Here is a 15983-nt window from a genome sequence, read left to right on the forward strand (position 1 = left end):
CACATCAAATATAGTGTTTTTAATGGATAATTCAGTGTCAATTTTTTTTCCTTTTCATTATACACAGAAATGCAGAACAAGAATAGAAAGGTGGAAAAAAATTTTAAGAGTTAGCCTCCTTTCCCCAAAATGAGTGTCTGCTAGCAAATTCACATGAATATACCACTTGTGACAATGATGAGAATTCTAATTTTTGCCTATTAGCTAGTAGGAATTCTTCATGGATTCATACCTTTAACCTGCTCTTCATAAAAGTGAATTAATATAGGCTGAAGTCACTACCTTGCTCCAAACTCTGAAACCATTACTTCCTGCCCTATAATTTTAAATTCTGCTTACTTCTTCAAAGCATGAATCAGTTTGAGAAACAACTAGAAAAAGTAGTATAAAAAGCCCATCATCACTGGCCATCGAACAAAAGGAGCAATTTAAATTCAAAAGAAATTTCTAAAAGCTATGAGCAAATGAGAGGAGATGTTATGATGAATATGGCAAATCAGAAGATATAACTGTGATTACAATGGGAGTGATAATGCTATCACATACTAATTAAATCCAAATACAGCATGACAGGAAACTGCATGTGACTTCTGTTTAGAAGGCAGGCATGAAAAGCATAGATGAAAATAGTCCAGTTTCCACCCACTTCCTGTGATTTCCTTCTACTGCAAGAAGTTCAATACATAGGTCAATGGCATAATAGCAAAGATGCAATTCAGCTGAAAAATGGAAAATAGTTAACAAGTCACTCTGTAGATGGAGCATGGAAAAAGTATACTAAATTCTCTATACTATTTAAAACAATAACAAGTGAGGGTTTTTGTAGCTATCTAAATAGTGTGAAGAGAATTGGTAGTTTTGAAAATTTATTGAGTAGTAATCAAAGTTTTCTAAAGATAGCAAACTATAAATTCTTTGTAATTTTTTCCTTTTACCTGTTCTTTGGTGCGGCCTACCCAGTACAACCATCTTTTTTTCCAGTTTGGACCCACCATATCTTCAATAACAGATTCAGCTGAAAAAGGAGATATGATATTAACTATCAAACCAAATATATGCTACCAGCCAAATTTATACTTTCAAAATTAAGTACGTGAACAAGAATGAACATTTTATGTTGAAGAGCATAAAATACACCACACTAAGTCAGGTGTCTTTCACTTCAAGCAATGGTTGATGCATTTTACTGAGACTTAAAAATTACTTCCAACCAGTAGGTACTTCAAGAAGTATATAAAAAACTCAGCATCCCTCTACTGTGACCACCCTCCTTGTACCATGTTCCAAATCATGCATTAAAAAAACCTCAAATCTTACCTTGGCTGCAACTTGCATCAAAACTGATTATGCTAGAAACCATGAACAGATTAACTATTTTCCCTGAATTTATCCTGTTCTCCTACATGAGCATTTAGACCATTTTTTGACTTTATAGATCTCTAGTGCTTCTTATTCAGTTGCCACATTTTAAGAGCAAGAGCATGAGAGCTTTTGAGGCTGTATTTTATTCAGTATTTCTATCAGTATCAGTACCATTACAAGCAGTCACCACTCTGTCAGCTGGGCTGATACAAAAGTTGCACTTGAGCGAAGTGAACTGGATTAAGACTGGCTCAGATTAAAAAGGGAAGAAGAGTGGAATACATAACATCACTCACTGTCTTTGAGCCGACTTTGGAGCGTCTCTTCCATGAAATGAATGGCTGCATCCCACTGCTGTTTATCAGATATCGACCGATCTTCTAAAGCATTGTGCTGGATCACCCGCTGCAATACAGAATGTCACTTTAGCATGCAGTACATCATTTACTCAGGATTTAATTAACAACCCATTTCTAGTATTCTTTTCATTTTTTAATGTCTGCTAAAACAGATTATATCAGACACACACAAGATATCCAAGAGGCACTTTTTTTCAAAGCACTGCAAAAATTATTTGTGTGCCTCTCACTCTTCTACAGCGTGCATAAATAATGAAAAAAAATAGAAAAAAAAAATAAAGCAAAAGATAGGAAATCCCTCTGGATTACAGAATCTCTAAAGATGGAAATGAAATGATGTTATTTTATATAGCTACACTGAATAGAACAAATAAGCTGATACCAAACAATTCTTGCCAGGCTGCGCTTGTGCAGACAGTGGGTTATGGAGGACATTCATGAATAAACCAAAACAGTTTGATTAGATATTATTTAGGGCAGCAACTAATAAAAGATAATAATGAAATTAATTGAGAAACACTGAATTAAAACATTATATAGAAAAGGTGAGATGGACAACAACAATCATTTTATGATTACGGCAAAAGAATGAAAAAAATATCGATTATTCAACTCTAATAAAAACATTGAAAGGTAAAAAAACCCACTACATTATACCAGGCTATCCTCTGCTCTTTCATTCCATTTATGTCGCTTAATAGTTTCTTCTTTGACAGCTTGCTTCAGTTTATCAAAGATATCATCGTGCTCTTTTCCCTTTTTTTCTGTCATGAAACGGGAAAATTCTTCTTGCAAAGTCTCCCATGCCACCTGGAAAGTTAGCAAACAATTCCTCCTGAAATGGACCATTACACCATACATCAGCTGATAAAGGCACATTTATTACAATTCTCCCACATATGAAAATCTGGAGATTTTCAAAAAAAAACCATGCTAGAATAAATCACCGACTTTTCCTTTGCTGTCTTATCCATTACTAATAAAAACAACACTAAATTTTGCTTCACTTCACATTGTAGCAAGCAGAATTCTGTTAAACTTGCCTAAATCTAATAAATGTGAATACACCTACTTGAGGGGTTGGGTTTGTTAACCGTGAAAAAATAGGTTCAAGTTTTTTTCTTTAATAGGCAAAATTCACCAGAAGAGCAAAATACATCTCTGCTCTGTATGGTTCTGGGACATCAAGATCTTGCCAGCTTTTTCTGACATGTAAGCTAGTAAAAAGAACTGCAGTCAGACATTCACCCATCACCTTACTTCTCTGGAGTTATGCTTTCATTCTAAATTTTAATTAAGTTTTAATTTGTTTTTTTTAATTTAAATAACTAAACTCTCACCTCTACTGCTTTATTAGGCAGTTGCTTGTCAGTCCACTGCTTCAGTTTGATGTCCACAGTGGTGTTAAATGTCCCTGAGTTTGCAGTCTGTGCTGCTGGCAGGTATATGTTCTCAATCACATGAGTAGACACCCTTTCCCACAAAGTTTTCTCAAGCATCTCCTCCCTAAAATGAAAGTTGTAACACATGTGATGGTTTGCAGTACACAAGTGACTAACAGGTGTGCATTCAATTTCTTAAGAACACAGAAAACAAGACTACAGATCACAGGAATACAATACATTGTCCAAGAAAAACAGTTTCTTATATTTGAGAATGTTGTTCACTAGAACTCTGTTTTAAAGGCAAACTTCTCCTAGTAAATTATTTTTTAAAAAATGAGAAAAAAATTACCATACCAGTGCTTTGGTGTGACCTGCGTCAAACTTATGACTTCATCAAGAATCTCATTCTTTGCTTTCTCAAACAGTTCATTCTGTGCAAAAGGAAATATTAAGATTAAGCATAGTTTGATCATGTTTCCATATAAATGGTTAAAAGAAACCCAAAACCTTTTTCTTAAGGCCTTTAAGCCTCAAATGATACCTCCTGGTCATGTTCTGAACAAAGTGTGTGCGTATCATTAGCTACCCTGGTTTACCATACATCTTCCCCCCACATCTCTTGCATGCCTTTGTCCAGGCATGGCATTTCCATATTCAGGATCTCTGTAAGAGAATTAGAAAATGAGATCCCAATTGTTTTATTACTCTGTCTATCTGAAAGACTAGGGAATATAATTTCTCATTGCCAGTTCTATCATGATCACAAAGAAACACTGACCTATCCCTGGGGTCAGCTAACTGTATATTAGAAGAGCAAAGGACTTAAGTGCTGAAGTATTCCAATTTTGAAGAACAGTATTTCCTTCCTGTACAATAATTTACACTGTCCTAACATTTTGAAATGTCAGTACTTTATGTTAACTTTAAGAAACCTTTACAAATGAAATTAAAAGGCATACATTTTAATTCATAATCTTCAACCATTTGTGGCACACCAATGAAAGCAGTATTGTAATTTACCCTGTCAAGCTCTCGCAACCGCGGGTAATTGTTCTTCCATTCTGTCTCAAGATTGAAACGTGTAGCTGCAAAAATCAGAAATAGGGCCTTATTTTTTAAATTGTCTATATGCACTTCATGACTACCCTAAAAGTTTAGCAGATCTTAAAACTGCCACAAATCTTGCTTATGAAAAAATTATCCAAGAACTTTAAATGTGTCTGAATATGAGCAGAATTTTTTTCTGTCTATGCCAAGATACTCTGTCTACAAATTGCAGAACTCATGCATTAAAAAAGCACAGTGGAGTCATTCAGCCCTGGCTGACCAGACAGCACCTTTATACAGGAAGCCATTTTAAACATCTTAATCCACGGGAAGAACTGTGTTTTGCCCACAAAAACACCCCAACTTGATTTTTGTTCTTCATACTTATTTACTCCTTTGTATTTTAGAGCAAGTGGTACTCTGCAAAATAAATTACTTCTTTAGTTTTTTTCTAGAAATTACCTGGGGCAACTATCAATTAAAGGGAAATGCTGATCATATAAAATGTATGTAACAATTGCCCAAGCATGTTGGCAGAACTGTATTATATGCACATGGAAGAAACCACTAAGTTGCTATTTCCCTTGCTTTTTGAAAACCTGTTTACCTTTAAAAGCATCTGCTTGCTGCTCCACAGACTCTCTCACCATTTTCCAAAAGCAGTCTGACACAGCAAGACTTAAGTTCTTGGTTGTAACCTGATGTGCTTTCAGCATACTTGTCCTGTAAAGAAAGACAGCCAAAGGAAGTTCTCTGCATACCCATGCTTTTGGGCTGGCATTTTCTCCTCTCTAGAATAAAGCCCTGCTTCTCAGAGCAGAAAATAACATGTAACTGTGTACCAACTTAAACCAAATTCCAGTCTCTTAATCTAAAATACTCAGTGTAGATCATTACCAAAGCAATGGGGGAAAGCCCCAAAACAAAACACAGGAACAAAAAACTCCACCCTAAATAAGTTTTTATTCTAGAGGTTGCAGAGTGCAGTATTAGCCTCTAAGATTTTGTACTGTACTTTCCTGAGAAATACCAGCCTGTGAAATCAAAACACTCAGTGAGCTTCCCTCAGAACATAGAAACTTACCCTTTGAATACAACATGGTCACACCAAGACAACTGATGTTTAGAGGCACTAAAACTGATTTTGCAGCTGGATTTACTTCTCTCAGCTCTAAATGCTTAGACATAAGCTGAAACTTAGTTCTCGTAGAGCCAATGGAGAGACACACAAAACTTGGAAGAGTGGCCCAGAACTGCAGTGGAATCAACTGCTGGCCTGAAGATGCACATCTGTCTTCACTGACTTACAGCAAGCAGTAGGAAACCAGGATAAATTGGTATCACCTCAACATGGTATTTAATTTAAACATACTAAATCTCAGTTACTGTTTCCACATTGCAATCCTTTTAAATTCAACAAGAAATACTGAAGCGAGCATTTACCAATACAGGCTCATTTTAATAGAAAGAATAAAATAACAACATACTTTAACAACTTTGAATTTTGAAAAAATTCCTCTTCATATTCTTTAATAGATTCAATGCTTTCACTGCTGTTTCCTGCAAAAAGAAAAGAGTGCTGCAACAGTTCAATTTAGACAACCTTCTGGGCTACCAAGGACAAAATAAGTAGAGCTAGAGCTCTCTTTACCTTTTCCAGTAACAACTGCAAAATAACCCAAAGCTTTCATTGGGAAGAGTTTGCCTTCAATAATTTGCTGGATCTATGAAAATAAAGGATTAAAAAAAAATTATTAACTTTGCAGAGACATTCTTCAGCACAGTTTTAAGGCCAGATCTAGTCATATCTATGCATAGACTACAGCAGCATGCAGTTTGTCACAGGACTATGATTTCTACTCAGATTGAAAACAAAACATCTGAAAAAAATAAAGGCATAAATATAATAAGGCATAACATAGCAGAACACAAAATACAACAAAAATGCCTGTCCTAGAATATCCTTAAGCCTTTTTGGGAAATGGAATGTGCTCAGGTCACATGCATGAAAGGAATCAATATTATATCAAGCTGAGACTGAAGTCACATAGCTGATCATATTTTGCTAAAAGCAAAACCTGAGAGAGATTAAAACAACAACTGTCCAAAAAAATCATCATACTGAATACAGAAATAAGCACTCAAACCCATTTAGAACAGGCAGGAGAGGTCCAGTATCTCTGACAGCATTTCAAGTATTTTACCATGTGTGACTTCAGCTAGCACAATGTGAGAAAAAGAGGTTGAACTCACCCTGTTAGGACTAGCCACATTTTTCTCTGCAAGATCAACCTTAGTCAACACAAATATTGTCCTTTTTCCTTGGGGATCCATTTGGCTGACTAAGTCTGTAACAATACTGCGTTCTGCATCCACTGACCCATCTAAAATAAATTCAAAGTTTATTTTAGGGACTATGTAATCTAACACACCACACTGAAAACACAGTAGCCATCAAGTAAGTCTCATGTTACAAATTTAACCCAGTAAAATTAGACTTATGTTCCATTTTTGGATACACATAGTGGAAAAACTGCTTTGATCCCAGAATCAAAACAAACCAGTTTGTTGTAGTTTGTAAGTTTTGAACAAGTACCATCTTGCTCAAAATATTTAGCATTATATTATATTCAGTATTATTGTATGCTACCTCCAAAAAACACTTCCATGGAAAACCTGAATTTTATTATCACCACCATTTTTCTTTAATGCTAAAAAAACTCTTAGCAAAAACTTGCTTTTTGCCACAGATTTTGCACAGCTTCCCTTAATTTATAAACAGATATTCCACAGCATGCTGTTTTGTACACTACACAAATTATCACAAAAGGAAAAATACCATTACAACAGATTCCAGAGTAACATAAGACCCATGATTAAAACCAGAAATGGATAATTGTTTAGACTCTTAGTACCTTGAATACAGAGGATGATGGCATTAGGATTCTGCATGTAGGCCTTGCTGATGCTAAAGATAGTTTCCTTTGTATCTGGAGCCATACCCGATGTCACAGTCTTTAATAAGCATATGGAGATAAATATTTAAAGAAAACAAAGAAAAAACCATGCTAAATAACCCCCAACAGTTAATGTTCTCACCAATAATATTATCTCATTTACATGTCTTCATTTTTAAAATTATTGCATACTTACACTAATGACTCCAGGTAAATCAACCAATACCATTCTCTGCAAACCAGGACCTTTCACACTTAAGGATATGGTCTGTGAAATAATATTGAAATTAGAGATTTATACACCACCTACTTTGAATGTAGTTACACAGACAAACACACATACATAAAACAATATGAACACATATTTACACACATGTTTTAATCAGCAACAACCTGTCATTTTAAATAGGAAGGACAACTTTTAATGCAAGTAATCATTGTATAAAACTGTTTTTATCCAAATTTTAGTCCAAATACACTTTGTATACTGCAAAATACAAAGTATATGCAAACTGGATTCACCACAGTCTCCCAGTTGAAGAATACTTACAAAACATATACACATACAGATATTTGCCATTAATATTTGACAAGTCTTACCTCAGTACTAACAGTGCACCCTTCTTTTACACTATTTCTCATTCTGATTTCTATTTCATTTCTCAAAGCTGCAAGCTGTTACAAGAAAAGCAAAATATCAAACACAAAACTCTTCATAAGATAGAAGAACAATTACCTTCACAGAAAAACACTTTTAGTTAGGGATGAAGATCTCAGTTTATAAGTATTATTTTGAATGCATGTTTAGTAAGTCTGGTAAATGGAGAGGGCACTAAATGACAGATTACTCACAGATCCCTTCATGCTTCAAAAAGTGTCTTGGCACAAGGAGCTCTCTACATTTTATCCACTTCAGTGCCAGCCAAAGGGATAATTTAATAACTAATACAATGTGTTGCCTCACTAAACATCTTTCACTCTAATTGAACAGGGGCTAAGAGATCACAGAGACACAAAATTATTCAGAGAATCAGCAGAAGTCTCATTAACTTCCAGTCACTTTATTATACTTACATCCTCCTCTTTGGTCAGATCAAACTCCCGAGAGCTGTCTTTGAATAAAGCCACATGGTGGGGACCTTCACTAAGGGTTACCTAAATGTTAAAAGCTTTAATGAGAAAGTATAGCAAATCTAACACAGAGAAAAATGAGAAGTACATGGTATATGTACACTTCCCTCTGTAGAAACACAATTATACGTAATACTTATTTAGCACAAAATTACTAAATGGTACTGTTACTGCTTAGACAGTACACAGGGATCATATACAGACCTGCAGAGTTTTTGTCATTAGCTGAAACAACTCCCTTGCTTAGAGGCCATTTTATAAACCTCTGTACATGTGTGCTTCAGTCAACGTCATGATCAGAGGAGAACAATACAATGATACAACAAAAATACCATTGTTGAGTATGAGAACAATCACAAATGCTGATTCAGAGATGATGTTTCTTACCTTGACAGGGGAACGTGTCATCATCTCCCCAGATCCTCGAGGGAATATGCGGGCCTGGGCGATCATTTCTAACACACTGGTTTTTCCTGCACTTTGGTCTCCAACCACTACCACCTTAAGTGAAAGTTTAAATAGCCATTGGCTTTTGGAAGGACATTTTGGAAGTACAGACATCAGCTGACTAGGAAGACAAACATCTGAACACCATATGAACACCAGCTGTATTCCGCTTGATAATAAATGCATTGGTTTAAAGACAGAATCTTCTAAGAAATACTAACTTGCAGTCAAGCAAAAAAATTGACTTGTGCTAAAGACAGCACAATCCACAAAGCACCCTGCCAGGGCATCTAATGAAAAGAGAGAGGGCTTGTTGCTCTTGTGAGAAGAGAAGGCAGCTCTTCTCTTGTACAAAATCCTTTCAAGCAGGCAAAACACTACTCATCTGGTAGATGCTGCTTCTGCCTGGAAAGAGCGAAATCCCCAGGTTCTCCATCTTAGTGACTTCCTATATGCTACAGGTGGTTTTGAAAGCAGCAAGCATTCCTGGCTCTCTGCTACACCAGCTAACAGTCAGGCTAACCCCTTCCCAAATCCACCCCCAACAGTAGCACTGCTGTGGGGAGATGGACAGGGCATCTTACTTTCTCAGCTCCACGCACATGCAGTGGGAAACAGCAACCACTTCACAAAGCTGAGGATGGGGTGCATGGGCTGAAACCATTTAAAATGAAAAGCTGAGCACGGCAGCTCAACTGAATCTTGACAGGATTTATCTAAGAGCCAAACAGGCTCAGCTTGGTTAACTTTGTTATTTTCAAAATTATTGCTTTTAAAATGAAAGACATGTCTTAAGCAAAAAGGTGAGTTACAAGAAAATAGCATAGCATTAACTCTGGATTATTCTGGAATATAATTAAATGCTTTATTTACTTGTAAAACTGCTGTTTCAGTAAAAATAATTGAATTTGTTATTTACTTACTCGAGGTAGGTGATCTTGAGTGTTATAACTGGCATCATAATCAGACAGGATGTCAAGTACTTCGGAATACATATCAATCAAGGACTTCTACAAAAAGAAAATAAAGAGAGAAAACACAGCCAAATAAGAGAACAAAGGTTTCAGACTACTTCATTAAACTTATGTAAAAATGTTTTTACTTTCTCCTGATGGTTTGAAAACACAGCTATCTATACTGCAGCACAGACCTTTTTTCTATGAAATACAATACCAAGTAAAGTCACTCCTTGACTCTGGTGGATGAAGAAGGAAAATGGGAGCTCCTATGTACAGCATAAGAGAACAACTGAGTGCAAACTTCACAGCTTTCAAGTCAAGCTAAATTTGAGATTCTTCCATTAAACATCTAGACTTATTTAGTTTGATGAACAATAACCATTCACAAGGATAGAGAGTTACATATCTTATTCTGCACAAGTAAGATTCATATTTCAGTTCCCAGAGAAAAGTGCAAGATCCATATTGGTTAACAAATGACACAGAGAAGCAGAAAACATCCATTTTTAGAATGCTAAGGATGTTGGCAGACAAAAACAAAAGCCCATCTCACTGGATTTATACAGTCATTAAATGATGTTCCCTGACCCCATAACTTACTCCTACCAAACTCAATGAGACCCATGACAAAGCACAAAGGTCTCGGAATGTGTGTGCAAGAGTTGGAAGCAAAATTATCCAAAAAATACAGTGAAGCTACATGAGAAAACCATGCCACAGTTACCAATCACTTAAGTAAGTTAGTTAATTACACACGGTAACCTCTTTGTGTTTTTCAGTTGAAGCCACTTTCAGAAGCTGTACAGTTAAAAAATAAAGGATGTATAAATGTCTTGATGACTCAAAAAATTAACAGAGGTATCTTAAAACAAATGTTCAAAGTTTATATGTGAATTAATAAATGCAATTTATATGGCATAATTATATTTCAATGTGGTTTTGTAACACGTACCTTTAACTTCCTCTGATGAATTCCCTTGTCATCTCTTTGCAGTACCAATTTTCTTAATTCTTTGTTCTCCTTCTCTAATCGCTCGAGCATCCTTTGGTATTTGAGCTATAAAAAGTAGTACAAACATATTTGTGTAATTATGGACATAGTAGATTCACATGAGCAAAGATTTACCTGTGAAAAACTTATAATCCTTCAGGCAGGTCCATCAAACATACAGAAACCTTTGTGATCATGAGTTATTAAGAATACAAGGTCAACACAAGAAAAGTGTTAGAATTACTTTTGTTTTTTTACAATGCAACTCCTTTGCTTCAAGTTTTTATAAAACCACACTGTTCAAAGCTCAGGACACAAAGATCAATCTTTAAGCATCTTAAGCATCATTTTCAAAGAAGCTATATATATGGAATCAGACAGAAATCAGTGTCAGTGGGAATGGGCCATTCAATCAAAATGGAGCTTGAATGTAAATGTGCAAGCCTCATTTATACCCTTTCTTCAGCATAAGACCTCAGATCAAGACACAACTGTAACAGCTTAGCCCTGTTTAGGAGATTGCAATAGTACTCTGAAGATGAGAGATGTATATGGTTTTGATATCTACTCTGAAAATGTTTTTCTACAACGTGGAAATATATTTGGCCTGACTGTACTTTTAAAAACAAATCGAATTTCAATATGTTATTAAAAAAAGTTAAGTTATAAATGCACTGAGATTGAGCAAACACATAATGAGGTTAGGAAAGCCCCGATAAAAAAATTTAGCAGAACCAAAAAGCTAATCCATTTAGAAGCCTGCAGATAAAAGATTAATTGTACATTAACATGAGCAAGAAAACCAAAACACTGACAAATATGACTAATGTGCATCATCCCTGGAAAAAACTCTACTTTACAAATAACTAGTTCTGCCTTGCTAATCAAGGAGATGAAAACTTGGTGGGAATGAGGTCTTGCATTCTCTAAGTCATTGTCAGAGAAGAACAAACTAGACTGACCTTTCGTCTGTGCCAACACAGGGGACTCTGCATTGATACATTCAGAGATTGAAAAAACACTACATTTTTACCAAATATACTTCAGATGTGCTTTTGTCTAGTAAATCTGAGTTTACTACACATAAATCACTACCTAAGGCATCAATAACTCAGAAAAGTCACCTGAGTGCGTAAAAGTTCCTCTTGAAGTTGATCAATCTTCTCTTTGTCAGAAACCTACAAAGAAAAATAATCATGGCTACCATCACTTGTTTAGTTTAAGTAATATAAATAACCAAATTACAAACTGAAAACTTTATTCTACATAAGAAAAGTGACTTGACATGCATTTTACAGCAAGTAAAACTCTTCACTTATCATTTGAAATTTAAAGCTGATGGAAAGCCCCATCTGCAACAGGAGGTTCACATCAGAGAATTGTCTGAATTTCAGTACATGCAAATGTAAAAATTAATCCTTCAAGACTTAATACTGGGAAGGTGGGCTTAAGGAAAAGTGGCTTCATATGGCGCTCAGATTTCTGGCCACTGAACTAAATAAAGTTTTAGTGGCCAAACTCTCAGGATCTTGTATATTCATCTTCTGAACTAGCACCATCTTAATGTGATAAAATCACTGAACACCAGTTTGCTACAAAAAACACCTTCAGGTGAGTATTCAGTATTTATGAATATTCATAAGCATTCTTATTTCATATTTGTTTGTAAAAATTCTAAATGTGCTGCACAACTTCATACATTTTAGATAGGCAAGACAGTCTTGAAGGGTTATTTTTAAATTGTTTAAATTACATTAAAACTGGAAAAATTAGGATATTATAGTACAAGAGATCTTGAGGTTTGAGGCATTAATGTAATAAGATCAAACACAAAGAAACATTCTATGCCAAATGTTCCTAGAATGTGTTCATCAAGATGCAGTAAGCAGTGGTTTTAAACAATCCCCTTTTAATAATACAAAGACAGAATCATAAACGGTGGAATACAAATTCTTATGATGTAAATATTCACAAACAACAAAATCTAATTGTTGACTGATTAAATATTCAGTTTAGAAAAAATGATAAACTAAACAATTACTGAGTGTGTCAATATTTAAATAAAGTTCTTGTGATAAAGCCCATGTGATATTTACAACTCAAGTTGGCTTCAGATCAGAAAGAGCATGTTATCTAATATGCAGAGGACAGTTGTTAGCTAGACATAAATTAATTCCATTACTAAAACTTTACAACAATTGTTACAGACTAAACAAGAAAAATCCACAATTATTTACAGTGATCAATATCATTTAGCTGTTAAGCCTGAAGAATTGTGTCTGCACTTTACAGAAAGAAATCCAAGCTGATACTTCCATTTTATTCCAATTATTTTCTTTCAGAAAGAGCAAAGATAAAATGCTGTAAATTGACTTTTCATTGCTATTAATTAGTTCAGTGGTAGCAAAAATACATTAGAAATAGGGTTAGTTGAACAGTTAAGTTGACTTAATGTGTGTAGCCACAAGGTGCTATATATGTAAATAAACATTTACATATACACACACCTCCAACACCTCAGAGATATAAGGGGAAAAGAAAAACAGGAAGGCAAAGAGAAGGATGTGCACAGCCAAAAGAAGCAAGAAAATTTAGGAAAGGAAAACAAAGTGTTTCCATGTACTGCAGACTTCCAAAGGAGGTAACATTTTCCTGCTCTCTGCTGTTCTCAAAGGACTTGTGGGGCCATGATGCACCTTTGAAGTGCTCCCCTACAGACACCTCCAACCACGGGCACCGTCTGTGTGGGCTGATGCTTCTGTTCAACACAGAAAGCCAAAATACTGCACAGTCTCAAGTTGCAGGATCTGAAGCAAAGAATTATCTAGCACCAAATGATTAATTCTAACAAGGATGTTAAGTAAGTTATGTCAAAACCAACAGCTCTAGAATTACGTCTTTGCCTCAGCACTTAGTGCAGGTGTGATTTCAGTGTTAGTACATACAGTATTTTGAATACATGGTCCATAATATTGCTAGAAATGTTTAAGTTGCCAATAAAAGCTAAAGCTAATGTATCAATTTGAAGTATTAACAGTCACATAAGACTGATCGCTGATTTCTATCCCCGCTCCCCCCAAAAAAACAACTTTTGAAGTATGTTTATATAGACACATGAGTATTTGTTTAATCCACTTCAATATGGTTTGTAACTCAAGATTCCTCCCTCCTTCCCCATTGCCACCATAAAGAATTATGAGAAAAGAATACTGGAGACTTATTTTTAATCAAGGGTCCTTGCACACAGGTATCTGATCACTAAGATACCTAAAAGCTCCTTAGAGAGTTACACATTTTGCACAGCAGTTGCTTTTCAACAGCCTTTGTCACATACTGCATGAAATAATTGTGTGCATCTGAAAATTCAGTACCTTTGAAACTACAGCTTTTGGTCTTGTATATTCTCTAACTAGACTACAAATAATTTTAAACTGATTATTTGCAGAACTATAATGATTTCCAATAATTCAAATGAAAATATCACGGCCCAGACAAAATGCATTCAAGCAGCCATACAGAGTGCAGCTGTACCAGACTAAACAATTTTACTGCTAAATATTTATCAACATCCTGCCTCCCCCCAAAAATCAACAGGAGAGGATTCAATTTTTGTTTTTAATATCTTCTCCTGATTGTGAGATGGTTTTTACTGTTACTCAATTTACAACTGCAGTAGATTTAATACTGAGTAAATAAATTAAAATGGAAAAATATGCAAGTAAATTGGGCAATAAAACTTTCAAGAACAGAAATAAAATTACCACGTTTTCTTATAGACATGCAAGCAAGCCAACTCAGTTAAAAAATAAGAAAGGTTAGTTTATGTCCTGTCAGAAGGACCTGCAATGACTTATTTCAATGACAGTCACAATTTGTTCTTCCAAAGGAGAATGTGGATCAGTGATTGGATTCTTTGACCCATATCCTCATATCAAGGTATTAAAGAAAATAGTTTACCATCTCTTTCAAATTGATTCAAACATAAAGGTTAGTGTGACAAGACTTATTCCCAGTCATAAGGCATGTATGCCAAATAGCACATTGAATGCTAAATGAAAACTTTCTATATGCAAAGGAAGGTAAACCTTCAATTCTCTCCAAACAGAGTATCTGCCATGGAGGGCAGGATAAGACAACCCTTGCAGTTTCTTCACAGCTTGGGAATTGTGGAATTAGTTGCAACAAAGTACTAACAAAGTAGAATCTCAATCAGAAGCAAATGTAATATCAAGCTCATTTTTCTTCCTGATTGTGTTTATTAGGCTGATACATTTTTATATATAATATTTTGTTGTTTTTTCCAGAAATTTTTACAAGTTCATACATTTTATTATTACTTCAATGTACTATTCCATACTCCAGCTCTCTCAAAAAAGTGTATACAATCTGACAAGGTAGCTTGTACCTCTAAATCATATAATATGGCAAGAAAGTTAAACACTGAAGTACTACTGTACTTTCAGAGAACACTGATTTTTCTCTGTTGATGGACTAAAAATCATGACAATTACAGTTTTGCAAATACATCTAAAAGTTTAATTCATATTTAGCGCCTTCCTCTTTCTGTGGGATTTAACTTCAGATGCACAGAAGATCAAATTCTGTATTCAGTGCTCAATTCCAAAGCTGTTGAAAAGCACAAGCAATCAGAAAGCTTTTAAGGAGGCACAAAAGCAGCCAACAAAGCCATGTGGTCAAGAATTACAGATTGCAGCAGATAAGACAACCAAAATATCCCAATTTAAGAGGAATTTCCAATCAGCCATAAAATAATTAACAAAATGATCAGAGCTTAAATTAAATAAGTAAAGAGAACTGCAGATGTTCAACAAGCACAACAAATCAGTAAAAATTCAGCTTTAGGATGGAAAACAGACAAGGGACTACACTGATGAATATATGTTATTATCAGCAGTATTCAATTGTCTGTGCAAAATTATTACTAAGGAGCTGCTGTCATTTTCAGACTGGCAACAGTATAAAGCACGGGAGAAAAGCTCCCAGAGATATATTCCCCATAAACAGCTACACTCTTACAAGACAGAGCTACCATAAACAAGCAACAGTAAACAGATTTAACATTAATTCATGTTCTCTCCTAAAATGCATTTTTAATGTATGAACTTTAAATAAGAGGTTTTTATAGAAGCAGAGATAATACAATTTCAAAGTGACACAAAGTACCTGTTTTGCTTTTAACATCATGCTTAAAATGCAACTTGGTTAAACTGAAACAGGACTATACATCTGTAGGGAAGTTGGCCAATTATTTGCATCCAAAGTTTAATTAGTTAGATTTTTCTAGCTCAAATGCAGAGAGCTGAAGCATTTGATTAGAGTGAATG

The 15983-nt window shown here is 35.0% G+C and overlaps 1 protein-coding gene across 15 annotated transcripts in view; it reads right to left on the reverse strand.

Annotated features, from left to right (window-relative positions):
* The window catches only part of OPA1 (OPA1 mitochondrial dynamin like GTPase), a 60303-nt gene that overhangs the window by 32573 nt on the left and 11747 nt on the right, over positions 1-15983 (reverse strand). For all 15 annotated transcript variants that reach the window (XM_086843624.1, XM_086843626.1, XM_086843621.1 and 12 more), the window contains 18 exons: positions 11763-11816; positions 10600-10704; positions 9612-9698; positions 8629-8742; positions 8185-8265; positions 7711-7785; positions 7307-7378; positions 7069-7168; positions 6407-6537; positions 5805-5877; positions 5641-5713; positions 4761-4876; positions 4127-4191; positions 3461-3537; positions 3062-3227; positions 2379-2531; positions 1659-1767; positions 936-1015 (listed from right to left, as the gene is read on the reverse strand). In XM_086843624.1, the coding sequence (XP_086699750.1) occupies positions 936-1015; positions 1659-1767; positions 2379-2531; positions 3062-3227; positions 3461-3537; positions 4127-4191; positions 4761-4876; positions 5641-5713; positions 5805-5877; positions 6407-6537; positions 7069-7168; positions 7307-7378; positions 7711-7785; positions 8185-8265; positions 8629-8742; positions 9612-9698; positions 10600-10704; positions 11763-11816 (1731 nt within the window). The remainder of the gene's footprint in view (positions 1-935; positions 1016-1658; positions 1768-2378; positions 2532-3061; positions 3228-3460; positions 3538-4126; positions 4192-4760; positions 4877-5640; positions 5714-5804; positions 5878-6406; positions 6538-7068; positions 7169-7306; positions 7379-7710; positions 7786-8184; positions 8266-8628; positions 8743-9611; positions 9699-10599; positions 10705-11762; positions 11817-15983) is intronic.

This window comes from Cyanistes caeruleus, chromosome 10 (genome assembly GCF_971803275.1).
Source record: "Cyanistes caeruleus chromosome 10, bCyaCae1.hap1.1, whole genome shotgun sequence".
In the NCBI taxonomy this organism is placed as follows: domain Eukaryota; kingdom Metazoa; phylum Chordata; class Aves; order Passeriformes; family Paridae; genus Cyanistes; species Cyanistes caeruleus.